This window comes from Anopheles coustani, chromosome 2, assembly GCF_943734705.1.
Source record: "Anopheles coustani chromosome 2, idAnoCousDA_361_x.2, whole genome shotgun sequence".
Taxonomy (NCBI): Eukaryota; Metazoa; Arthropoda; class Insecta; order Diptera; family Culicidae; genus Anopheles; species Anopheles coustani.
This window is the reverse complement of record NC_071289.1, coordinates 94,671,679-94,697,062: the sequence shown is the minus strand read 5'-3', so window position 1 is coordinate 94,697,062 and position 25,384 is coordinate 94,671,679. Positions and strand designations below refer to the sequence as shown.

The following is a 25,384-nucleotide window of genomic DNA, read 5'->3' as shown; positions in this document are numbered from 1 at the left end:
CTAGTCGTGGAATAGTTGGTAAGACGCCGTTTCGGCGGTGCGGTGTAATGTTGTTTTTTACTTCCTGCGTGTGCTGTTTCCATCTGTGAAATGATTAAGCAGATAATTGAGCATTCGTTGATGCAATGCTTGACTTATTAGAACTGTAGAATTTGCCAACTTTTCGACTGCGAAGGAAACAATTTGTGTGAATTTATCGATCCCCGGAGAGGCGTCATTGAGCTGTTGCTAGCGGTGTGTAGAAGTGTGGTGCAGTATATGCAGGGAGGATGTATGATCAAGATACGTAAAGGGTTCGTTCTAAAGGATATCTCTTTTCCATGACACGTAAATAGCATATGAATTTTGACGTTTTCATAGAAATGCTTGACGTACAAAGTTATGTCTTCCTTTTTTTTTTAAACAATCTCAAATAAGCTCTTGTTTGCGATGCTCCAACACGATATGTTGAACATATGAAAAATATAACGTCAGTAGAATTTTTTTTCAAAATCAAGAGCGAGTCCTACCAGGTTTCGACTTTATATGCTTTATCACTTTTGAGTAGTTAGAAGAGGAACCTGAATTAAACCAGGTTTTGGTTGATTGATTAAACAACACATTAAAACATAAGCTTTAATCGATCATTTGTTTTCGAAAGTTGTCAATTTCTGTGTTATGATTACATGACTCATTCCATGGAGCTCATTGACATTCCTGGATATTGCCATATGAATGTACGGGACAGGATAGCCGTAAAATTGCTCGTAACGAGTAACGATGGGGGCGATTCTGGTAACCTTTTCACAGAATCATATTATATGTATTGGGATTAAATCAGCGGGTGTGGTACTACACGTTGTAGCCGCTATTACCTTTGGAGCGTCGTGTTGAGATAATGTACATGAGAGCAAAACGCATCTCACAATACTACCGGATCAGTTCTGAATGTGAATCGTTGATCTGACCAGATGTCTTACATTTCAACCCCAGAACAGAATTTTAATTAGATGCTTCGTCGAATTTAGTTGTGTGTTATCACCACAAAGCAATACGCTATGGTATGATGTATTGGGCATTGCCAAACGCATTCCCCTAAGAGGTTTGATAACGTAGATAGCGATAAGTGAAAATTTCTTTCGGAGTGGCTTACAGGAACACTATAGCAATACAAAAATGTCGAAACCATTACCGGAAGTAATGTTCCAATGATAGCAGTAACGTTGAAGCCACATGGTAGACAAAAAGTGAGTGGATATGTTCTTTGGACAACGCGTAACATTAACTCGAAACGATCCGATGTGAGGGGTGTGTTCTTTGTTGCGTTTTGCTCAGGTTTAATTGACTTGGAAGAAAAAATCAGGAATCAAAACGTTAACCTTTTCTTGCCATCTTGGTCAGCATTAAAGGCGCAAACTTTAATGGAATAAAAAAAAGTAGTGTTCAGCATTCTCGAGTGCATTGCCCTTCCCGCATCCCTGCTTTTCCCTTGGATCATGTACTCTGTGATAGTTTCGTGCTGAGACACTTGAACGTGTCTCTAGAGAAAGTCTAGAAACGAGGTTTGAGGAAGGATGAATGGCGCTGGTAGTAGTGCCTCTTTTGCTTATGCGGCAACAATTCCATGCTGGGATGTACACTTCTACACCACATGCAGTTATGATCATTCCGGGAAAGTACGGCTATCGTCAAGTTAAACGGGTCGAAGAACAGGGTTTTGGGTCAAGGGAGTTGTAGCTATGACAGTTTGTTTGTTTGTGTTTTAACATGGAAGCGGTAGGCAGGCAGCCGGATGGAGCGTTGAGATGAGTTTTTGTTTACATTTAATCCTACAATTTAGAGCTTACTGTCTTCCTACTTTTGGAGAATTAAATCTGTTTCCACTTTATCTAACCCCGTTGGGGATCTCGTCGATCAATGTATCGGCCTTTGCATTTTTCACTTCAAGCTGTAAGTTTAATCTAATGAATCTGGAAGAATGTTCTACACAATCGACAAACATGGTGCACAGTAGTGCATAGTTTGTGCATACTTTGTGAATGCCTTTCGTTCACAAACCGTGGTTCATTTGCCTGGTTGGTACCGATTTACAAACAACCGCATTGTATCCACGTCATTTGCAGTTAATGCTATATTGAAGCGTAAGAACATTCCATACATGCGTGTAGATTGCGTAGATATTTATTTATGTCGGCGCGAACGTTTTTCTCCTGCTGATCATCTATCAAAAGCTGCGGTGGGCCTTGTGCACCGTTAACGTAACGTTGAGGGGCACAACGTTTAACGTGAATCACTGGCGACTATACTATATGACGGAAATGGATCCAAGAGTATTGAAACAAAGAAACATTTCTCTGACTTATGTGTGTCGAAAACATGAAACAGCAAACTGCAAACGAAGCAGCAGTGTTCTATGCTTCATTTATTATCATTAATTTACAGCAAGCACATTTGCAAGTCTGGCTTGAAGCGCTTTTTGAATGAGGCCAAACGATAAGGAAAACAAGTACTCGCGTACAAGACAAAAAAGAGGTCACACCGAATAAAGTCTTTGGTCAAACGACCGTTAATTGTGTTATTTATTATGGATACGATTGTCGTATGATGTGAAGTACTTATGTATAGTTTTGCAAGCATTCGTTTAATTGTTTAAGACAATTTAAGTGGAATGAACATTTATTTGGTAAATCTGGGTGCAATGTAGAGTATTCTCATAAAACGTTAGCCATTTCAGAATATACGCGTACTTATGTTGGCCATAGTTATTAGTTGATCTTAAGTTAGTATGGTTTTATTATTCGTTGCAATTGATTGTCACGAACTTATTTCCTATTTAACTATTTGTAGCCGAAAAAATAGTAATTTTCCTTACATGTTGATTGATTCATTCAGTTGTATGTGATTTAGAAATAAATAAGGAAGTACAAAGGTAATTGATAAAAAACCATTTAGGATACCATGATATGCGGTGGTGAGACTAAGCAATCACTTGTTTAAAATACGACAATCTCGTTGCAACACACATATTGTGTAGTTGAGTTTAGCTCCATACATTGAATGGATTTGGTTCAATTCTGATTCCTTGAATTTGAGGAGCGGGAAAATACGGATGCATCTGTAGCATCCTTTATTATGAGATCTTAAACGTGATCACGTGATCTTAAGCAAGTCGTGCAAATACTGATTCCACTGTTTTAGTACCTTCATTCCGTATGTAACTGCGTCACGATACATTTGGATAAACGGATTGGTCATTGGGAGATGATAACGGCTCGGTACTCTTTTTATTACAGCGGAAGAAAGCTATATTAGTGCCATTTATTTCTGAAGTGTATAAGGTCAGGAGAAGGACACGGCTGAAGAAAGTGAGAACATAAAAAAAATAAAAATCAACGCAATCCTCCGGAATTTTGGACGTAGTGGTGTACTTGTTGATTGTAGTTACGTGAGTGAGAGAAGTGTGTGCTGTAGGAAAGGATAAACATAGTATGAAAATATGAGTGCTTCAACGCCAACACAACAAACTGGCGCCGGTGGACCCCCGGTGCCACCGGTAAAGCCGGTACTATCATCTCCCGGTGCGTACATGGCCAACTTCCAGGGCACCACCGGTGGCGGTGGAGGGGCTACCGTACCAACGCCTCCGATCACTGCCGGGATCCATGGAACGAACAAAACGCACGAGAAACCCACGATAGCCGCACGGCCAATACCACCACCTAAGTTGCCAAACTATTCGTCTTCTTTCAACAAAATCGACCGCGATCGGAATGAATTCACCAAGATCGATAAAGCGGAACGGGAAAAGGTTAGCACAATAAATGAAGATGGGAATGTTAAAGGAGTAGTAAATATAGTAAAATAACTACATTAGAATGATTTGAAATCGTTTCAATCACTTCTTTTGTTAAAATTATTTATTACACGAAAAGTTCTTTGAAACAACGATGAAGAGGTTAAAAAAAATATTTTTTTTCTTTTTCTGATCATTACAATCAAGCGACATTGAAGTAATTTTCGGTTACAGTTGTAAATATTACGTAAATTGTCGTGTTTCGTTGGTTGGTTCGGTTCGGGATGTGCGTGCGCTGCCTCTTTACAGATTGTTTAAAGCTAGTTCCTTGTTTTCTTTCGTTCTTGTTTAGTTAATCAGCGAATTGTCTGTAATTTTATTTTTGACTATTTTTCAGTTGGCAACCAAGCGTGAAATGTTCTTCAAATCGGAGAGCAACAGTCCATCTGGACCACCACCGAACCCACCGGTAGGATTGAACAATCTCAACTTGGCTAACAACAATGTGATCGTGAGTTGAGGTTCTTCTAGCCTCTCCGTTCCTCCTAGTGTCAAACATAAACATCCCCACCCTCCTATCGCTACCCTTAATATTCCTAACATTGTCTCTTATCAATTTCTTTATTTTGCATATCCTTTGCGCAGCATAACAACAACGCGTCGCATTTAAATAGTGCCAATGCTGGTAATGATAAGCACAGTGTAGCCATTCCTATCGCGGCTGCCACTAACAACAGTTCCACGGGATCGGTCTCGATCGGCGCAATGGTCTCTAATCACAGCACTAACAACAATCAGCACACTAACTTAAACGGTGGCGCTGCTGGTACTGGTTCTGCATCGAACGGTAGCTCAGGAGGTGGAATAGCTATGGCTAACAATGGAGGAAGTTTGAACGGTCTGGCGGCCAATATGAATAGTATTTCCCTGAAGGAGAAACGGGACGCGTTGCTGAACCACCACGACGGTGTGGGTGCCAATGGGCATCATAATCACCACGTTGAGTCTTCGCTAGTGAACGCAAAACTTGCAGCTGAGCGTCATGACAAGGAAAAACCTACTTTAAAATCCAAACCGAAGGAGCTAGACGGGTATGTCGGGTTTGCGAACTTGCCAAACCAAGTGTACCGGAAGGCGGTCAAAAAGGGCTTCGAGTTGACGCTGATGGTGGTGGGTGAATCCGGCCTAGGCAAATCGACATTGATCAATTCCATGTTCCTGTCGGACATCTATCACGCCGAACAGCACCCTGGACCGTCGAAGCGCATCAAGAAAACGGTCGCCGTCGAGAGCACCAAAGTATTACTGAAGGAAAACGGCGTTAACTTGACTTTGACCGTTGTAGACACGCCCGGCTTTGGTGATGCCGTAGACAATAGCAACTGGTAGGTTCTAGCTGCTGCCGTGTAGGCTGTGCGCCTCTTTCACCTTCTGGTTTGTTTTGCAACCGCTTTCAGTTGGATACCAATCGTGGACTTTGTTGAGTCAAAATACGAAGAATATTTGACAGCCGAATCGCGTGTCCACCGGACCGCACTGCCCGATTCGCGTGTGCATGTGTGCCTGTACTTCATTGCACCGTCTGGACACGGGTTGAAGCCGCTCGATATCGAATTCATGCAGAGACTGTGTGATAAAGTAAACATTATTCCAGTCATCGCTAAGGCGGACACTCTTACACCGGAAGAGATAACACTCTTCAAGAAGCAGGTACTTTTCAAACATAAAGCACTTCCAAACGGATTTTGCATAATAATTGTTTACGTTTTGTTTTGCAGATATTAAATGAAATCGCACAGCACAAGATTAAGATCTACGATTTTCCTGACCCTCTCGATGAGGAAGAAGATGCTAAAGTGCTCCGGCAACTGCGCAGCCGCGTACCATTCGCAGTCGTTGGTGCGAATGCTATTATCGAGATTGATGGACGTAAAGTACGCGGTCGACGGTATCCTTGGGGTGTTGCTGAAGGTACGGCTAAAGGGACTTAAAAAAAGCAAAGAGCATATGTTGCAACTAAACTGGATTCCTTTTCATGTGTAGTTGAAAACCTGGACCATTGTGATTTCATTGCCTTACGCAATATGGTCATTCGGACAAATCTACAGGACTTGAAGGACGTGACCAACAACGTGCACTATGAAAATTACCGCTGTAGAAAATTGGCCGGGCTTGGTAGCGATGGAAAGGCCAAATTAAGCAACAAGTAAGTGCTCTAGACTTTTTTAGCCTGTTGATATTTGATCGATCGAGCTTTTTCAAGATTATTTCGTTAAAAATGGTGACTAGTTGGTTACTTATCACAAGTTACGGCTAAGTTGTGTTTACCATTTAATCTTGATTTGTTAAAATTTGTTTATTTTGCTAAATGTTCTCTTCATTTGAACCTCACGCTGTTACAATGACACTAAATTCATTTTCATTTCTCACCCCACCAAAAATCATCATTCATCTAGCTTATGCAATATTGGATCAGTTAACACAAATGGTATTGGATGGTAAGTTAACCAAACAAAAATAAAAATCAATTGGCTACTAACAGCAACCATCATTGTTTGGTTCTGACCTTTCAGGGTGGGTTAGATGGGACTTGTAGATTATTGCTGAATAAGGATGTAGAAGTTTTTGATTCAGTTGCCTATGAAATATTCAACAAAAGCTGCCCCTCACATATTTCACCCATTTTGCTCACAAACATTGTATTTATTCTTAAAGGAACCCATTAGCTCAAATGGAAGAAGAAAAACGGGAGCATGAATCGAAAATGAAAAAGATGGAGGCTGAGATGGAACAAGTTTTCGAGATGAAGGTGAAAGAGAAAAAGCAAAAGCTGAAAGATTCCGAAGCAGAGTTAACCAGACGTCACGAGGAGCGCAAAAAGGTAAAGCGGAGAATATATAATTAGGTATTTGAAAAAACCGAACCGAATGTGGAAACTAACTGATCAATGTATTTCTAGGCACTGGAGCTTCAAATTCGTGAGCTAGAGGATCGTAGAAAGGCTTTCGAGATGGAAAAAGCTGAATGGGAACAGCAAAATGGCGTCACGTTGGACGAGCTTCGTCGCAAAAGCTTGGAGGCAAACAGCAAAGAGTAAGTAGCCTTTCATTAGTACCAGTTTAAGTTTTATTTTTGTAATTGTATTGTTTATTATTTTCAAATTGATTCATGAAATCTTTGGATGGTGTTTTTGTTACACTTTTAATTTCTTCTTTCCGTTTTCGCTACACAAATCCACAATAAACATGAATATCTAAATCGTTGTTACATGTAAAGCAAAGAAAATAGGACGAAGTTCTATGACATTGAAATCCAAAGATTACCACTGCAGTAGTTTTACGATGGATAGCGCAGTTATATTCTGAGCTCATCAGTGTTTTTGTATTTTGATTCATCGCGCAAAGGACAGGGGAACTTAACGAAATCAAGGGTAAAATAATTAAACATGAATTGTTTATCACAAAATAAGGGTTTTTTTTAATGTTCGCTTTATCAGTAATTCAAACTATGAAGACTTTTCGTTTATTAAATAGAATTTTTTGGTTGATGTGCTGTGCTTTACGTGATATTAGTGCAAGGATTTGAATCATGGAAACGCTATGTTTTTGTTCTCGTTATAATTTCAATCATATAAGTTCCCATTCCTATGCGATAATTCTCAAAACGACAACTATGTTGATTTGTAATGTATACCAATTGGTAATGCCGGTTAGAAAATCGGCCCATAAGTGCCGGGGCTCACCACCTCGACCGAGAGTTCAAATCTCAACCGAAACCGGACCCTCCCTCCCCTGTACGGGAACACTGACTATCCACGTACTCAAAGCGAAAAAGTCTTGTAAGACCTTAATGGGCAGGCAGGACCAAGACGGTCGTTACGCCAAAAATAAGACCAATTGGTAATCACAATGGAATGATTTTTACATATTTATTATGTTCTATTCGCCTTCCGGAAGAGCAGAAAACAGATTGCTTTCTAATTACTATAACACGATTTTTCATTTTTTATATCCATTCATATTAACTTAGGGAGCAATGTATACGAATATTATTGTTGCATCTATGATTGTTTATCGTTACCGATATAGTGCTCTTTACTATTGTTCTGTTTTATGAGTGCTTTTTGTCTGAAGAATAAGAAGATTCGAACCTCTACAAACATACATTTATTTGTTTGTTCTTTCTTCCTCTTTTCTCTCTTTTTAATCTACTCAACTCACCAAACGAACCAACGACGTATATACTTGCAAAACAATATCAATTTGAAACCTAATCTTGAATACTAACACATACATACGCAAATGCTGTAAAATGATAAATGGGAAAACACTTAATTACATGGGCACTTAATATATTTGCTCACGCGTGAGTGCTGCTCAAAATCTGTTCATTAAAACAAAATTTTAAACAATCTTCAAACATTAAAACGACTACAAACAGGAAAAGAAATTTTTGTGTGAGTAAACTAACTGATACGCTTTCTTTATTTCACACTTATTTTTGGATTGAGTTATTTGCATATTTACTACACAATTTAAGCATTTCTTTGGTAAGACATTTCACAATGGGGAAAATGAATGTATTATTTTGTTTATGTTTGATACATTCTATCCTAGACACAGCACAAATCAAGAATATAAAGTGTACAGCAGAATATTATTTCAGCCTCCACTATAAATAAGTAAATTAAATAACCAGTTCGAACAAAATTTAAAAAAATGTCAATAATGACTACCCGGTTGACAGAAATTTAAATTGTTGCTGGTACTATGTAGTTCCAGCAAGAGTCCCAGCAATGTGCCATGGAAAAACTTGCTGGTACTACATGACAGCTGCAAAAAATTTGAGTGTTTGTCGACCGGGTATGCTAATGATAATATGTGTCTTGATATTTTTAAAAACAAAGTGGCTCCAATTGCTATCGTGAGCAAGTGTTCATAAAAATTTGATTTAAGCTTACACACGTGATATCTGATTCTGGTTAAAATTTTCAAATGATCGTTAAAGACTGGTTTTTCTGTACTACAGTATGCAATTCTTTCTTATAATACCTGCACTAGAGACGTTTTTAAGTCAACTGTACTTAAACATTTAATTTTCGAGGCATTCAATTATACATGGAAGATATTTTTATAATTAAAACGTATGACGGTTTTGTTTACGCGTGACATGTAGGCATCACGTTTGAAAATAACTATATTTACAGAAACATTTAATTGTCCTGGTGCTAAACCTCAATACAAGTGGTTCAAATCTTCATTTTGATTTGTTAAAGGGGTTGAAAATGGCTGTAAACCAGTTCTTGCCAAGTGCATAATTTTATTTTAAGTGACGCATATGTATTCTATGAACCAAAGGTTGATTACAATTTGTGACACGCGGATTCGTAGTGACATGAAAGTCAAGTTTTGTTCATCACCTTCGATTATTAATTACGCATCCATTCAACCTAACAGGATGGAATAATGTTGATTGAGGAGTAAAGGAGATAGTATGTAATTTCCGCTGTAGAGTGCTGCTTTTAAAAAGCCACAATAACATTAATCTTCAATCAATATCATAACACTTTTGCTAAATTGTTGTATATGTGTGTATAACTAGATCCGTATGCAATACTGAATATCAAACTTATGTAAAAACGAATGCCCCAAATGCTTTCCAGGACCGCGTCTCTTGCATCAAGAAGTTCCGATGAGTCCAAGGGCAGGCGTGTATTTGGATCGTTGCTGCGTCGGCACACTAGCTTCGGTGCGCCAGACGCCGTCCGTGGCGTTGCGGTTGGTGCCGGCACAACTTCCACTCTCAATAGTGCTAACAATAACGGCAGCACGATGCCAGCTAGCTCACAAGAACATACCGAATCCTAAATGGGCTAACTGTTTGCTTCTTCACATGGAAATGACCTCTCGAATAATAAAATACCCGTACGCGACACGTTTCCTTCTGCGTCCCAGCAAGATTAACTCAGCTCACTCATCAGCACTGTTGGGGGTATTCTAACTGACATTATTAATATGCATCACTCTATGAATATACACCAGAAAATGCAATCTCATCTCAGAGCACTAGTCCAAAATCAGCACTTCTATTGCACCCATGTGGCTGTCTGTCACCTAACTTTTTTGTCCTAGGGTATCTCCGTATTCTTACATACATTTATGGTTAAGTAAATTTTCGCAACTATAGAGAAATACAAAAAATGTGTCTCTTGTCGTGAGCTCACAAGTATCCTTAACATTAACAGGACTTATTATTAATTGCAAGGTAAATAAAAGTGACGGCGAAACAGTGGTGTGCTAAAGTTCAAATCATTCGGCAAAACGAACATTTTAAAGAAAGGCCGATGGCCCGATTATAATCGGCAATAACTCAATGATATGTTGCTAGTTGCATAGTAAGCTCAATTCTAGGCTCTTAGTGAGATGAATCAGCAAAAAGGAATTATATCAAACGTAACGTTCATAACAACTACAACCAGATATGTATAGTCTTTAATCTTTAACAAGAACAAAATATAGGTCATTTAATTGTGGAATGTACTTTTTGTTTAGTTTAAAAAAACATGGCAGCGTAGTCTGTATAGGCTGGAAATTATAAGGAAAATAAGACAAGGGTTTTGCTTCGCTTAGAAAAATACTGAACCATTTTCAAGAAGGGGAGTTTTAATCGAACAATTTATTCCACTCATAAGTGCGGATAGGGCTGTTATTGTACTTTATATGTTTACGACATTGTAATTCATTCATGTTCATGCTTTTGGTAAACATTGCTTGAAAATACAAATAAATGTTTCTAGTTTCTTACTAGGAACAGAACAAGGATTATCAGTTGCTTCAAAAATCGCGCAGAAAGCATTTACTCGGAAAGGGAATCAAATACAAAATTAATAAATAATAAATAATACAAACAACTAATGAAACTAACAATATCAATATTTTCTTTCTTAAAATTATTGCCTTTGCAATCTTGTACATACTTTATCTCTTATCGCGGGATTTCAGAGGATTTCTTTGATCATTTCATGGCTTGAGGTACTATAAAATCAGCATAAATTTGTTTAAAATTGTATATCTCATTGTGGTACCTTAACACTAGAACTACCGGACCAATAATTTTGACTGGCCAGGTACTTTTTCAATCACATTCATTTCTTAAGGTTGAACAATTCTACCAAATGTTAATGCATGACTTTCACACATTCAACGGAATGTTAATTTAGAAGTATTTAAAAATATTTTTTTGTTTCTTAAATATTGAACATAAATCGCGGTAAAGTTACAAGCGTAAAAATCGCGGTAGTTCTAGTGTTAAATGGTATATCCAATGAATTATCTTATTCATTGTAATATGAATCTTTAACATAATGAGTATTCGCAGAAACTAGAGTGCGTTCCCACTTATCATATCTCATTTCTAAAGCATGGACGTTACATAAATAGGTTAGATTGTTTGTTTGCATGTTTAGTAGAATGTTGATACATATACAGAACGTAGTGGGGTTCACTACATGTTTGTACAAATGTCATGCACGTATTTTAATCGAATAGACATGCTTATAATTAATGTTTGTTCAAATATCTTAAGTTTCACTCGTAATTAAGTTTCACTCGTGTCACGAAGTAGTAAAAATACCAAGAGTACGTTACGTTTTGATCTCAGCTTCAAACGCATAATTGTGCTATTATAAGGGAATAACCTTTTGATATGTATACATATGATAATGCGATATGCTTTACTCACGGATAAGGTTTCTACACAAAAATTTTTGGGGCAATGCAGTGTTCATCCACTGCAACCATGTATAGTTATACCTTTATTCTAATATATGTTCTAACCCTCTCCTTTCTAGACTCGTCGAGCTCGCTATACTTTTCCGCTAGTATTTATGCAACAAAATAGGCTAAAACCTAGTTGTAGTTCGATGAAGACATTTTTTATATTTTGATATCGTTTTGCGTGGATTTGTTTTGATCATTGATTTAAAAAATAACTTTCTTCATTCAAGTCTATAGTTTGGTTTCGGAAATCCATTTTTTCATTTTATGCTTTTTATTTTACCTTATCTTACTTATTCCCGAACGGCTTACTTTCAGAACTGTGGACGGCAAAGACAAAGGTAAGAAAAAGAAAGGACTGTTCTAGAGTTTTGGATACCGTTAGAGTGTGGTATAAAACAATCGGCGGAGAAAGTGTGCGGTGGTGCTACCGCGTGACGCTGACAATGAGAAAAGACGATGACGATGAGCGGCTATTGTTTAACTGGATCCACAGAAACAAAGAAGGTAATACTGTTCGAGGAAGCGCACAACATCCGGCAGTACTGACCAGTTATCTTGTAATGTGACGATGATGGTTGCGTTAGAAAGATGCGCGATGGTATAATGTTAGCGCACACTTCTTTACGACCGCAACCTTGTTCTTAACTACATCTCAAACGGCGCAACGTTTTTCCCAGACAAGTTTCAACTATGCTATATTATATTAGTGTAAGTCATTCGACGGATTCATTCAGCAAAGGATAACAAGCTAACCAGGGATATGTGTTATTTTGAGCTTGTATTGACATAAGTTTGAATGCGACTTGAGTAAGCTTCTAAACACGCTAGTATCAGCATATGATTTTCCAAATTGGTCTTTTCAGAAAATTCATTCGGAAAAAAATCGGTACGCAAATTTGTAGGAGTAGAAAAAACCATTTTTTATCAAAATCAATCAAATTCTTCAGTTTAACACTGAAAATAAATGTACTACTCTAAATGGTACTATTTTGAATGATGTAATTTTTTGTCGCTTGCTATACACAAGCAGCATACACAGACAACATTGGTATTTTGACCCACCGTGTCAATCATCTCAAACTCAACTCAAATCATGAAATTATCTTTAACTTTGAAGATTATGTGGCTCGACAAGGATGATGATTTTGGATCATTCAAAAAACAAAGAACATATACTACACTCCTACTCCTGCCCGGACAGATATAAATGCCATATATATTTAGAGTAAATGTATATTTATTGAACTATTTTTTAAGAATCATGACTTATTTTTTATACAAAGAAGACGATATTTGTTAGACCTTTTTTGATATTTACATATATTACATACAATAAGGGAACCGGAATTAGATTTCACATAATGGCGCAGCTAGAAGTTAGTTCGAGTCGATTCAATAAGCAGCGGAATTAAAGAAAAAATTAAACGCATCAATGAAAGAACACAAACTTTTCAATCTTACTGTTTCGAAAAATGATCCCATTAAAGCAATAAAATATGAGCATGTTCCTCCTAGATTCTTTATTCGATAAAAAAAATTACAGACCTGGCATACCTAAGTAAGCCATTTAAAACAATCAAATTCAATATCGATGTATTCCAAGTTTTTATTTAACGATAATTGACATCATCATACATCATTTATGCATTAGCAGGCAAAAAATAAGCCACCTCTTTTGACCATGCATATTCTTTGTAAAAAAAGGCTTAATACTAATGCAAGATGGATAGTTCATATAATTACAGAAACTTTCCATTATGCGCTTCAATAATGCAGCAAAGCAGGGATGTTATGGCACAGCCACACTAGTCCAAGTTTTATGACTATGCACAAATATATACACAAACAACGAATGATAGAAAGCCGTTAACCGCGAAAGAAGCTCATTGCGATACGAAACAAACGCTCCTGGTAGGATAGGCATGATCGGTCTCATTTTGCCGGAGTGTTTTGTAACTGTAGCTGATTTCTAGTGCTTTTACTACAACCTGTTAGAGCATTCATGAGTGTTCAAATTGTATTGAAATTATACGGATTAAACACTCGTATAGTAAAATTGAACAGCGAATGAATTGTAACATGGTATTGTCTTATGATATTTTCTTTTCTCTGGAAAGACAATTTTCATTCTGACAACTGTTGTTGCATCGCATCACAGAACAAACACTGCAAATTCTAATGAACAAACAATGAAAAGTACTTCACGAGATGTGCTAAACAAATGAACATTTTAATCTAGCTTCATTGCATACCCATAGTCGTATGTAGCAGAATTGCATGGAAAAAGCAATAGAGAGAAAATAAAGCGCTAAATAAAAATCTAAAGTCCACCAAATGCAACAAAAGTGCAACCAATTCCAATCAATCGTTGTACAAACTAAAAAAATAATATTCAATTCATAATCCAAGAATCGCGTCACGCTACAAAATGAAAATTTTCGAAATAAGAAATTGAACTCATTAAATCCTTCACTTTTTAAATCTTAGCATAGTATAAAGCACCTTGACGTTCGTAAAGCAAGGATAACTATAAGACACTGAAATAAATTTAAGAATTTAAGAATAAAAATTGTATACACATCAGATGAAAAATCAAATGCAGTTACTACTTCATATTTTTGCAAATACACAAGCACCAGGTAATGACCAGAGTTTTGATTTATCTAAGATTTTCTGTGTCCATCTCTTCATTTCAAATTTTAAATGGAGTATCAACTCTCCCTATTTTACCCCAAATATTTAAGCTTGAAGTAAATTCTCTCGGGGAAAAAGATGCATTGGTTTAGCTCTCTGAGCAAAAATTTCTTGATAAAGAAACATTTGACTCACCGACCGAACTTCATTTATTCAGCTCACAAATGTGAATCCGTTTATCGCATCAGTTCGCTACGGACTCCAACAGAAGGTGCACTACATTTTCACGCAAGAGCATTACGTTAAAATGTCTGCTTACATAGTAATACCAGTAGTTGTGCTTACTGTTATGGCAATTTGGTTCTTGGTGGTAAGTGAAGTCTAAATAAAAATGAGTCTAAATAATTGCCTTCCAATTGCCTTCCAACAAGTAGTTACTACAAAATAAAATTTTGGAGTTATATGCTATTTGTAATGTTTAATAACTAGTGTTTTAATTATGGTTGTGTTTCTTCCCATCTTCACTCGATATTGAGCTGCGAGTCAGTTATTTTCGTTTACGATAATAGCAACATTTGAGTCAGGCAGTTACTTCTGATCTAAAAGTGTTCGTGAATCAAAGTCAAGTTTCCGTGCTTTAATTATCTTATCATAAGATAACATTCCAAATTCTATGATCGGATAAAACAGAACAAATTTTTATCTTGAGCTCTTTTCAATACCGGCTAGCGAAACGTAACTAACCAGAGATATTTTGAAGAATTAAACATTAAAGCACCTTGCTTTGTATGAAATTTCTAATGAGATATTACTTTCAACAGTACATGTACGACAAACGGTTCAAGAACCCTTTAGTTTCTATTCCCTCTTCAAGGCCTGGTTAGTATTTTCTCGATGGCATTTTTTACATTTTCATTTATATTCCTCCTGTATCTCATGTATTCGCCGTCAGCTACGACTTGCCCAAATATTCGGCAGGAAGGTATAGTTTACACAATTTCGAATGCCAATGGAACACCACCTGCCAATAGTGCAAACAACACTGTGGCATACATTCAACATCAGCATGATGGGCGAACTGCTCCACCACCGTATGGGTACACGAATCAGAATTTGGTTGTGGTTACCAGCATTCCAAGAGGTTCGTGATTATTAATTATCAGTATCGTATGCAAATGTCTTAAATCTAAATGCATATTTCAGATTTCCCGCCGAGCTATGAACAGGTGGTCACGAGTAGAGAAGAATCGAATAACAACCCATCAGCTTGAATGATCTTTCAATCTCAACAGTAAAGAATAATATTTTTTTGTATATTGTATACATGGATAGTCAGTCTTCTCATACAGGAGAGGGCTGGTCTCAGTTGAGATTCAAAACCATGCCGTTGAGGCGTAAATTGTAAATTAGTAATTAGTGTAAATTTTAAACACACAAAAACAAATTTTCGTTAAGTACGTAATATAAATAAATTCTTGTATTTCATATGTATTTATTACTCAAAGCAAAACAAAATTACGGTGAATAACCATTCAGCATCGCACTAAGGGAGGGGCCTTGGCGACCGTAGGGATCATCAGGAAGGAAGAAACAGTCTTTAACCCACGTGTAACCAATAACTCGTGTTTCGATTATTCGTCGCCATACTACAAAATAGCAAGAACATGAGGAGTTAACTGCAATCGCGCTTTTCAACGCTTTTCACTAACCTGGACTACTATCAAGAAGGTCTCTGAAATTATCATTAGACACGATAACACCGTCGAATTTTTCTGCAACTGATAAAATCAATCTAAAAAAAAGACGCTTAAGTTATAAAATAGTTATAGTAGTATTATCAAATAAATATTACCTGTCATCGTATGGCGAAGAATATTGGCCAGGAAGATTTTTACTAGGTGCAAGTATAACATCGCCCTGGCGATGAAGCTTTTGCAACAGCTCCTGATCAGTACTTTGCGTTTTCTTCAGTCTGCGAGAAATGTAATAATTTTTAATTTTAAAACTCTGTTAATATAGCATGCCTCTAATGTACAACATACTTATACTGAGGAACTACTGCTACAACTTCGTGGCCCAATTTTTTAAAATATTTGATACATATTTCGAGCCCCTTCACTGAAAACATTTTTCCATTGAGGTGACTGCAAACAAGAGGGAAAAAGAACCAATTGGTAAAATATATCTTAAAACTCTATTCGCAAACGCTTACCCATAAGACACGTTGTTCCCATCGATTACTACCATTCTCTTTTTTTGCATTTCTTTGCTGTTACGGTTTTGCGTGGATGCAGATGTCGTTGGTACTTGAGGTTCTACAGTTAAATTTGTACCAGTTATTTTCTTATTTGGAGATTTCTTTGTAAGCTGTTTATCAACTTTTTGTTGCGATTTCGCAATGTTATATCCCAGAGGAATGGTTTGAACTGGTGCAATGAACTGAGTGTACGACACATCTTCCGAGTCGTCACTTAAATCAATCACACTTAGCACACGGGGAGGAATTTTTCTAGAAGGATTTGAGATGGCGTAAACTTTTTCACTTTTGCTCACATCTTCTGTAGAATCCGGCTCTTGTGGCTCTTTGCTATTTTCTTGTCCGTTTTCGTTTGCATTTTCTATGGTGCTATCTAGTTCAATAATTGTCGTTTCATGAATTTCCACAACAGGTTCAACTGGCTGACGCTCGATGTCATATAGAGGGATTTCCAATTCTCGTAATCCCGGACTACGATCTTCGTAAAAATATCCTGTATTTTGCATTGCATTTGGCTGCAAGTTCGAAACGCTTTCCTCGTTTTCCTCATCCGTGTCATCAATCACAATAGTATCTGTTGATGTTGCTGGCAAGGTATAATTTTTACGAAACATTTAAAGCATCAACAATATTTTTCAAGCTTACCTTTGCTAATAATTGAAGAATGAGGAGAAATTCTCTTCCAGTTGGTTTTCTGATATTGCTTAGCTAATCTGTCAGATGTTCTTGGTGTTGCTGGCAAAAAGTTTGCATCCGACTGCATTTTTCTTTGCTATAAATTAAAATGTATATGATTTATTAAAACAAATCTTACAAAAACACAACAACCTACCTTCTGTATGTTTTGCAGCGGCTTCAATTTATTCCTCTTGTTGTTGTGTGTTTTAGCTGCTTTTAGTGGGTCTTGTTTTCGTTTAACTGCGCTGCGCTTCGGTGTTAGGGTTACACTTTTCCGAGGTATTTTGGCACGTGCCATTTCAACTTTTCCTAATAAAAAAGTTATAAAGTAAACAATAAAAACGTCTTCCTCTTAACTAAGACATAATGGTACGCACATCTAACTGTTTGACAAATGTCCTGCTAGAAGGAGGTAAAGAGTGTAAGGATAACTCTGATACGGCGAGATAAACCAGTGCGCATGTCGGCAAACAGGTAGCCCCCAGAGCATAATTACAAAATGAAAGGCTTTAGTCACTTTTTGTGCGGCTAATGTAGCGCACTGGTCTACTCATTTTTGCCAAGGAGGTTTCCTTCATCATTAACAGTGAAGAACGTATTTGCAGTGGACTGAAGAGGGGCAATTGAAAGTATCACAAATGGAACTCATATGGGATAATATCAGCACGACTTTGGAACTGTCGTCAGAATTATCGCAAAAGTGGCTGACTAAGTTGCGAGCACAATACTCCGAGTCTCACCGACATTATCACAACGAGCACGAACTGATTGGTAGAAAAGTTCCACTGCTAGCGGGGTCAAACGTGTGTTTACAGCTGGCTGTACTCTTTCAATACTATTATTTCGAGGCGGATAAAGACTGCATGGCACGAAACTGTGAGGCAGTCAGTGAATTTTTCAACGAAATTAATCTTGGAAACGTAAGTATGTTGCTATACGGCGAAGGAAGACAACCTTTGTTGACTTTTTCTGTCTTTTTAGAAAACTCTGGAGGCAAATGTAAAACGACTCTTGGGAGATTTACAGTCAGAAGCTGGTGATTTGTGTGAAGAAGATGTTAAATTTTTCCAGGATTTGGATTTGCTTGTGCTTGGGTATGTTCTTAATGGAACTAAATGGAATCTGGGCAAACCTGCCACTTATTCACAACGCATTTTCAGAACGCCACCGGACGAGTATAAACAATATACCCAACAGCTACGCCTTGAATATCAATCGGAAGACATAGGCAGCTACGATAAAACTAGACTGAAGGTAATTTTTCACATATTGAACCTACAACACGGAAAAAGGATCAATGTTTTTTTTCAAATCCAGCTACTGCAAACACTCTGCCGTATTCCATGCATTTATTTGACGAAGAACTTGAGTGAGTACGAAAATTTAGCTCGCGAAAATATTGTGCAGGAAATCAAGGAGCTACAAACCAAATAAGCTTAGTTTAGGTACTCACCGCTTCGTAAGTATTAAACGTGTTGGTTGATGTTCCGTATTCGATTTCCTTCGTGAGTACAAGTCATTTGATATTATTCACGAAGTTTCTGTATGTTGTCTAAATGTATCGAAGGAATAAAGGATTCACAATGTTGATGAACTAGTGACTAGCAGCTAAAACGATTTGTAACCAAATTAATATATGAATGTTTGTTCTTTGAATAATCTATAATCAATCGTTTTCTTCAATAATTTTGTAATACAAGCTCACTGATAACTAGGCTGCTGGGCGCTAATTTGTAAATACGGTGTTTTCAACTCCGCTTTTCCCATGCTTCTCGACGTTATGTCAAATGTCATTAATGTCAAAATCATTTTGTTTTCTTGTGGCAGTATTTAATCATCTTGGGCAGGCCCCTCTTGGGCGCAAATATTTTTGACGCGAAAAGCTACAACTTTATCACAAATTCGCACGGTAGTGGAAGTTTTGTTTTTATTTTCATTAATATGTTTGTTTCGTGACTGTGATCAATAAAATAATTTGTTACACACACGAAAATTTAAAAGTCACAAATTCCCTTATTTTTAATAACAGTCCTGACTGTTCCATTCGATTTGACATTTCACGAACGTCCACGCGACCAACAAAATGTATTTTGCAAGGTAGGTATTGCGAACAAGCACTGCAGTTCAGTTTACGAACCAAACCCGAAGCTGAATACCTCGTGTCTCGTTGGATTGACCCTCAGTGTTAAATTGGTATTTTAGTCATTACATAAAGTTGGATTTTGCTAGTTTCACTTCATACCAGTTTTGAGTTCTGTGCACAGTCCTGCGATTGTTTATCTACTCTTTTTCTTCTCCATTCTGTTCGCTACTTCCCAATAGTATCCCGCCATGTCTGATAAGGTTCGCGTTTGCATCGTTGGATCCGGAAACTGGTGAGTTTAAAACAATTTCAATGGGATCGAAACGAAAACAACACGGTTGTCCTTGAAAGTTCAATTAGTAATAATAGCGTAGACATTATCCCCAAAGCCAAAGCAGTGTATTGCATTTATTGCCACAATTTTGTTGTCATACACATTTTAAGCGCGGTTTCTCAAAATATGGGTTAACATTATTTGCGATGTCAACATGATAAACACCATTTAGCTGAAAGTCATCAGGTCGGCGTTACGTAAAGGAATAGATACTGTTCTGGCATTAAAATATATGGCATTGTTTTGTCATGGTTCTATTGTCCTATCACATCAAGGCTGTATTGGGAGAGAAACATTATATAAGGCTTATTTCAGAAGCTCGGTTGTTGTATTTTTCTTTACTTTAGCGATTTATCATTTTCCCCGCTATCAATGAACAGTGTGACAAAGACAATCACGAAGGGACGGGTTGTTTTTATTCACATTCATTAGTGGGGAAAGTAATTAAAATGTTTGTTTCTCTGCGTTCTAGGGGATCGGCAATCGCCAAGATTGTAGGTGTTAACGCCAAGCGGTTGTCTAATTTTGAAGATCGGGTCACTATGTATGTCTACGAAGAGATGATCGATGGCAAGAAATTGACGGAAATAATCAACACGTCTCACGAAAATGTGAAGTACCTGCCTGGACATAAGTTGCCAGAAAACATCGTAAGTTGATCGTTCCTTTAAGGTTGTTATAGCCAGCGTGGAAATAGAGCAACGGTGCAGCAATGAAACGGTATTTTTGGAATGTGTTTAGTTTGTCATTTGTCACGGTGCCAAAGCAACTGGCAACGATCGCCGGAATAACGCCTATGTTAGTTCGCAAGGTCAGAGTACAGTTTGCGTCGAGAGAACAAAGCTGAATAATCAATTGCACTTTGATATCAGTTGTTTGTTGCCTTGTAGGGTGGTTATTTTTCCAAACCAAACTGATAATTGATAACTCTTGATTCCGACGTTATCGACACTGGATGAAAGCAATAAATACGGGTTGGACGTTGTCACTAATGGTTGATAAAAAAAATCTGTTCGTGATTTAATATACCTATCGGTGTTGGTCAACATTGAACATTTGATTGCGTGGGTTCGAATCCCAACTGAGACCAGACTATAGCGGAAGTCCCCGTACGAGAGGGCAGACTATTCTTCTGCGAAAATAGAAAATGTCTAGTCGTCACGCCTAATAAGAATAAACGTTTAAGATCTCCTATTTTAAATAGGTCCACGGCGTTTCAACCGGTTTCTGGTAGAAAGCATTTGTTGTTGTAATAACCACGTTGGTGCATTTCTGGGCCTCGCACTGGTAATGCAACTACGTCTCCAGAGTTCCACGTGACAGTATGTGCAAGGGACGGAAGCACTATATCAATTCGTATGTTAAATGTCCTCAATAGTATAGCCCTGCTCATTGCGACGACATTTACTCTTACTAAAGCTAAATGCTGTACAGATACCGCTCGAGTACTGTTATACTGATATCTCATTTATTATCATTCATATTTTCATTTCATCACACGCAAAGTGCTTTGGTATTGTGCTAAGGTAGTAAAACCAGCTGCTATCTTTTTGGTATATCTCATTTTCACTAACCTTCATCGCTGACAGCTACAATTACTCAGACAAATTGCAAACTGTGTCGAATCAATTATGTAAGACATCGGCTATAATAACATTTATTAGAAAATAAGAAAAACGATGCAATTCAATTTCATACATCATTCTATTTTTGTACCGTAGAAAGATTCACTATTTTTTAAGCTATATGGATGGAGCTCAATATTAAAATATTTTGTAAAGTCGTCACTCAATAACTCTATCGATCGCATATCGAAGAACATTTAGGTTTTGACTAGACAGTGCTCAAGTTGCATCCGAGAAATGTTCATTGCATGACAAGGGTTTATTTTTATCGACGCTAAAAACACCTATATTGCGAAACAAATATAGAAGAACTCACTCAGTTGCATCGAACAGCAGCGAATGAAGCCGTAATGTTTTTTTTACGAATTGAGTTGGGTGCCTTTTCTGACTATTTTTGTACTTATTGCTTTCAGGTTGCTGTCCCAGATGTGGTCGAGGCTGCAAAAGACGCTGATATTCTTATCTTCGTTGTTCCGCATCAATTTATCCGCGGACTTGGAACGCAACTACTAGGAAAGATCAAGCCAACTGCTGTTGGCCTCTCGCTGATCAAGGGTTTTGATGTTGCTGAGGGTGGTGGTATGGAATTGATCTCGCATCTGATAACGAAGCACCTTAAGATTCCGTGCTCCGTGCTGATGGGAGCTAATTTGGCCGGGGAAGTGGCAGAGGAGAAATTTTGTGAGACCACCATAGGTTGCAGGGACATGAAGATTGCTCAAACTCTGCGGGATCTTTTCCAGACGCCCAACTTCCGCGTGGTAGTGGTGGACGATGTAGATGCGGTGGAGATTTGCGGTGCGCTGAAAAATATTGTTGCTTGTGGAGCTGGTTTTGTTGATGGCATGGGGCTTGGCGACAACACCAAAGCTGCCGTTATTAGGTTAGGACTGATGGAAATGATAAAGTTTGTAGACGTATTTTACCCTGGCAGCAAATTGTCGACGTTTTTTGAAAGCTGTGGTGTCGCCGACCTCATCACTACCTGCTATGGTAATGATTCATTGAACGATACGCGAAAGAAGCTGGTTTCATAGTATATCGTTTCGTCATTGCAGGTGGACGTAACCGTAAGGTTTCTGAAGCATTCGTCAAGACGGGGAAAACAATCAAGCAGCTCGAAGATGAAATGCTCAACGGACAAAAACTACAAGGTCCTATCACTGCTGAGGAGGTCAACTTTATGCTGAAAAATAAGGGCATGGAGGATAAGTATGTGATTTTTTTCACCAAAACTTGTAATTTGTTTTGCTAGATACGTTTTCTGGATATGATTTTTTGGTTGTCCAAAATTTACGATTTTACGAACTAAATTTCAAATTATGTATTTTTCTTATTGCAATGCAGATTCCCACTGTTTACGGCTATTCATAAAATTTGTACGGGTCAAGTAAAGCCCGCTGGATTTCTCGACTGCCTGCGCAACCATCCGGAGCACATGTAAGTCGAACTTCTCCTACTTGACGTTATAAAACCGAGTCTCGTCCGAGATGACGCATGTTCGTAGGAAAACAAAAATGCTCTACACAAAATGTTCTCTGTGTTTGCATTTTGTGTCAGCTTGCAATCAAACAACTTCAAACCGAAACCGTGTTTCAGTACAAAACGAAGCATCATAAAGAATAGCACAGTGAAGATATATAGGGCGTGTAATATGGTTTTTGTACCTGTAAATGTATCGATGTTTTTTACAGAGAATATTGTTACACAAATCGAGAGGATGAAAAAATTGAATAGGAATGAAGCAATTAGAAATCATGCATTGGCGTAATGTTGTAGAAAATATGTAGTAAAATTGTGGAGGGAAACAAGGCATAATGATGTACTTGAACACACGGTTTATTGCAATTATGCGGTTGCTTACGTTTTTCTATATTGTAGTTTCGTCAAAAGTTTCCCAATTTTCTTAAAGCACTTTTTCCGAATTTAATAACTCATTTAATCAGCCAAATGGATCGATAAACTTTTCCTACTTGCTTCCTGTATATTTTTGTTTTCGTTTGTTTGTAACATTTTTAGTTATATTGTGTACAATTTGAATGATACATAACATGCATAATAATTAAATGATTGCTATGGTAAGAGCATTAGTTGTTTTTACGCTGTAGAATGTTTGAATAAAAAATGTATGTATCTTTGTTAATATATGAGGCTTTGTCGGTTCGTATCGTATTTGTTATTCATTGTTGTGTTTACTAAAGTAAGCGCAGGGATAATAAACCACTCTTTCGTTTACAATATTATCCACTTTCTCCGAACGTCCAAAATTTGTTGCTCTTTGTCGCCAGTCATTTTACAAATACATTATTTCATTTAAAAAGTTTTTGTGCCATATACTTAGGGCAAAGTGCAACAATTTCATCCATCCTTATTGTCATAATTTACTGTAATTATTTAATTAAGAAATGATAAAAAAGCTTGTTAAATATTTTAAAAAGATAATTAAACATTGTCATGCATCAATAGTTCATTTGTTTTGTTCACATATTTATTTTTAGAAATCTATTTTTAACGGTTTTCAAATTGTGCTCAATCTTTATTAAATATTGTAATAATTGCATTGTTCATTTCGTTTGCTTAAAAAGAAACTAGCCACCATTATACAGCTTGGTAATCTTTTAGTATTTAATGCTAATTAAAATAATTTCAAATAAATCAATTCCGTGTCATAATAGATATTTCCCTTAAATTAAAATTATTCGAGTATCCAACACGCTTGAAAATATGCTTACTACATTGTGCTCAAAGCTAGAGATTCCTTCAACGGCGAACATTCATTTTTTTGTTTTTTCTCTTTTCTCCTATTCCTTCGTTTTAGGACACCGTGGGCAAAACTGTAGAGAAATATGTTCACTCAAGCCATTTCCAAAATGTATATTAACATGTCTTAGTCGATTTCTAGCACTTTATTTAATGCATGCGACTAATTAACACTAAAAATTATGCTCTAATAGAGATCTCAAAAGCGGTCACCAATGCTTAAGCTTTGATTTGCTAATTCCAAATCCATTTTTATTTTGGTTTCTTGATAAACATAGAATCATTCCATGGTTTAATGTATGGGTAAATAGTTCTTTAGTTAGTTATTAATTATTTTGGTTCTGGGCAACTGGTTGGATTTTTTGTAAAATAAGGCTGAATTTTAATTTTGGCATTAATGCTGTAATATCAGTTTAATCTGTTAGCACTAGAACAGGTTGTCGTTTTCATATCATTGCTCCCGGATATACTACGTACGAGAAAAATTTTGTGTTCGCTTACAATATTTGAATATACTTTCAATAAAAAGCGAATAACGAAAAAAGGAACACAGTAGGATATGTGATAAACAACAGTGAACTGGAACATGAATAAAGGTTAACAATAATTGGATGTCGATTGGGTTTCATTTTCAAAAATGAGAAATAATACATCAGAGTCTAACAAAGAGGTACCAAAATTTATAAAAAAAATAAACGGAAATTAGAAGGAAAATTGTTCTTTCCCTTTCAATTTGTATGTTAGTTTGTCTTTCTGTCAGCAATTTATAATTCTTTTATGTTACAGTTTTGATTTCGGGTTCCACTACTCACCGTTGCATGTAAGCATAGTCACGTTACTGATGTCAGGAACTTAAAATTTACAATTTGAGAATCTACTATACCACATGCACATTGACTAGTGACCTGTGTCCTAAAATATTCTATTTCCGTTTTAATGTAATGTGATTATTTTCCGTTTTTATCCGTATAGAAGGTAAGTAATTTGTCTAAATAAATCATATTCTTCATTTGTCCAATAGTGTTTATTGCATTAGAATGGAAACATGTGGACTTTCTGTAAGAACTCTTTCAGGTAGAGGATACAAAATATATAATTTTGCCACTCTTTTTTCTATCATTTTAGGCAAACGTTCGTGTAAGTGGGGATGAGATGGCGAAGATTATGCAAGTACAGCAATGACTAGTCGCTTTGAGTCACATCCAGGATACCCTTATCGCGCAGATGATAATGCATTCGCGGAATAAGAAACTTAGTACAAGTATTCCATCGATGGAATACGAGTAATGTAAAACTTTTACGATAAAATCCCACTGGTCATTTAGTAAGTAAAAAGTTTTCCAAACCTTTTAGAATATATTTGAAGATTGTTGTAGGAAGTTGAGTATAAAACATTAGAAGGAAAATAAATTTTTTAAATTCGATATCGGCAATCCACTTGTTGAATCTTTGTGTCGTTCGAT

General features: G+C 37.0%; 5 protein-coding genes across 14 annotated transcripts; 4 read left to right on the top strand and 1 right to left on the bottom strand.

Moving 5' to 3' along the window:
• Positions 1 to 14,201, top strand: LOC131266584 (septin-7). Of its 7 annotated transcripts, none has more exons than XM_058269158.1 (11): positions 46 to 234; positions 3,273 to 3,787; positions 4,170 to 4,283; positions 4,418 to 5,157; positions 5,230 to 5,482; positions 5,551 to 5,743; positions 5,816 to 5,978; positions 6,229 to 6,270; positions 6,488 to 6,653; positions 6,732 to 6,865; positions 11,866 to 14,201. In XM_058269158.1, exons 2-11 carry the CDS (start codon positions 3,476 to 3,478, stop codon positions 11,912 to 11,914), a joined length of 2,166 nt encoding a protein of 721 aa, XP_058125141.1. In that variant the 5' UTR covers positions 46 to 234; positions 3,273 to 3,475; the 3' UTR covers positions 11,915 to 14,201. The 7 variants fall into 7 exon arrangements, with proteins under 7 accessions (XP_058125143.1, XP_058125141.1, XP_058125140.1 ...); XM_058269157.1 differs by lacking the exon at positions 11,866 to 14,201 and adding an exon at positions 9,435 to 10,636 and having other exon boundaries at positions 4,170 to 4,241; XM_058269155.1 differs by lacking the exon at positions 11,866 to 14,201 and adding an exon at positions 9,435 to 10,636.
• A 192-nt stretch (positions 14,202 to 14,393) lies between these two features.
• LOC131265392 (uncharacterized) lies at positions 14,394 to 15,455 on the top strand. The gene is made up of 4 exons (XM_058267651.1): positions 14,394 to 14,554; positions 15,006 to 15,063; positions 15,137 to 15,325; positions 15,388 to 15,455. Exons 1-4 carry the CDS (start codon positions 14,492 to 14,494, stop codon positions 15,453 to 15,455), a joined length of 378 nt encoding a protein of 125 aa, XP_058123634.1. The 5' UTR covers positions 14,394 to 14,491.
• Positions 15,456 to 15,634: 179 nt separating this feature from the next.
• Positions 15,635 to 18,864, bottom strand: LOC131266586 (probable ribonuclease ZC3H12C). Of its 2 annotated transcripts, none has more exons than XM_058269162.1 (9): positions 18,825 to 18,864; positions 18,573 to 18,727; positions 17,274 to 17,428; positions 17,087 to 17,213; positions 16,397 to 17,027; positions 16,227 to 16,328; positions 16,037 to 16,156; positions 15,894 to 15,976; positions 15,635 to 15,830 (listed from the first exon to the last, which is right to left on the bottom strand). In XM_058269162.1, the coding sequence occupies exons 3-9, from the start codon at positions 17,415 to 17,417 to the stop codon at positions 15,700 to 15,702; spliced, it is 1,338 nt and encodes a 445-aa protein (XP_058125145.1). In that variant the 5' UTR covers positions 17,418 to 17,428; positions 18,573 to 18,727; positions 18,825 to 18,864; the 3' UTR covers positions 15,635 to 15,699. The 2 variants fall into 2 exon arrangements, with proteins under 2 accessions (XP_058125145.1, XP_058125146.1); XM_058269163.1 differs by having other exon boundaries at positions 16,397 to 17,015.
• On the top strand, positions 17,698 to 18,738 carry LOC131266587 (uncharacterized). The gene is made up of 4 exons (XM_058269164.1): positions 17,698 to 18,039; positions 18,101 to 18,213; positions 18,280 to 18,373; positions 18,437 to 18,738. Exons 1-4 carry the CDS (start codon positions 17,758 to 17,760, stop codon positions 18,551 to 18,553), a joined length of 606 nt encoding a protein of 201 aa, XP_058125147.1. The 5' UTR covers positions 17,698 to 17,757; the 3' UTR covers positions 18,554 to 18,738.
• Positions 18,865 to 19,039: 175 nt separating the features above from the next.
• Positions 19,040 to 25,349, top strand: LOC131265655 (glycerol-3-phosphate dehydrogenase [NAD(+)], cytoplasmic). 3 transcript variants are annotated; one of them, XM_058267944.1, is made up of 7 exons: positions 19,040 to 19,216; positions 19,442 to 19,494; positions 20,009 to 20,186; positions 21,575 to 22,154; positions 22,220 to 22,373; positions 22,509 to 22,601; positions 23,980 to 24,202. In XM_058267944.1, the coding sequence occupies exons 2-7, from the start codon at positions 19,451 to 19,453 to the stop codon at positions 23,999 to 24,001; spliced, it is 1,071 nt and encodes a 356-aa protein (XP_058123927.1). In that variant the 5' UTR covers positions 19,040 to 19,216; positions 19,442 to 19,450; the 3' UTR covers positions 24,002 to 24,202. The 3 variants fall into 3 exon arrangements, with proteins under 3 accessions (XP_058123927.1, XP_058123928.1, XP_058123925.1); XM_058267945.1 differs by lacking the exons at positions 19,040 to 19,216; positions 23,980 to 24,202 and adding exons at positions 19,259 to 19,312; positions 25,047 to 25,349; XM_058267942.1 differs by lacking the exon at positions 19,040 to 19,216 and adding an exon at positions 19,259 to 19,312.
• The last annotated feature ends 35 nt before the right edge of the window (positions 25,350 to 25,384 follow it).

Bases quoted from the DNA above. Each gene is read 5' to 3' on its own strand.
- LOC131266587 (XM_058269164.1), top strand. From the start codon at position 17,758: ATGGAACTCATATGGGATAATATCAGCACGACTTTGGAACTGTCGTCA. The intron at 18,040-18,100 runs GTAAGTATGTTG...CTGTCTTTTTAG, and splicing joins ACGAAATTAATCTTGGAAAC to AAAACTCTGGAGGCAAATGT. The intron at 18,214-18,279 runs GTATGTTCTTAA...ACGCATTTTCAG, and splicing joins TTGGATTTGCTTGTGCTTGG to AACGCCACCGGACGAGTATA.
- LOC131266584 (XM_058269155.1), top strand. From the start codon at position 3,476: ATGAGTGCTTCAACGCCAACACAACAAACTGGCGCCGGTGGACCCCCG. The intron at 5,744-5,815 runs GTACGGCTAAAG...TTTCATGTGTAG, and splicing joins TCCTTGGGGTGTTGCTGAAG to TTGAAAACCTGGACCATTGT. The intron at 6,654-6,731 runs GTAAAGCGGAGA...ATGTATTTCTAG, and splicing joins GTCACGAGGAGCGCAAAAAG to GCACTGGAGCTTCAAATTCG.
- LOC131266586 (XM_058269162.1), bottom strand. From the start codon at position 17,417: ATGGCACGTGCCAAAATACCTCGGAAAAGTGTAACCCTAACACCGAAG. The intron at 16,329-16,396 runs GTAAGCGTTTGC...TCTTGTTTGCAG, and splicing joins GGGAACAACGTGTCTTATGG to TCACCTCAATGGAAAAATGT. The intron at 16,157-16,226 runs GTATGTTGTACA...CATTTCTCGCAG, and splicing joins GCAGTAGTTCCTCAGTATAA to ACTGAAGAAAACGCAAAGTA.
- LOC131265392 (XM_058267651.1), top strand. From the start codon at position 14,492: ATGTCTGCTTACATAGTAATACCAGTAGTTGTGCTTACTGTTATGGCA. The intron at 15,064-15,136 runs GTTAGTATTTTC...ATTCGCCGTCAG, and splicing joins TATTCCCTCTTCAAGGCCTG to CTACGACTTGCCCAAATATT. The intron at 15,326-15,387 runs GTTCGTGATTAT...TGCATATTTCAG, and splicing joins GGTTACCAGCATTCCAAGAG to ATTTCCCGCCGAGCTATGAA.
- LOC131265655 (XM_058267944.1), top strand. From the start codon at position 19,451: ATGTCTGATAAGGTTCGCGTTTGCATCGTTGGATCCGGAAACTG. The intron at 19,495-20,008 runs GTGAGTTTAAAA...TCTGCGTTCTAG, and splicing joins ATCGTTGGATCCGGAAACTG to GGGATCGGCAATCGCCAAGA. The intron at 22,602-23,979 runs GTAAGTCGAACT...CCTTCGTTTTAG, and splicing joins CGCAACCATCCGGAGCACAT to GACACCGTGGGCAAAACTGT.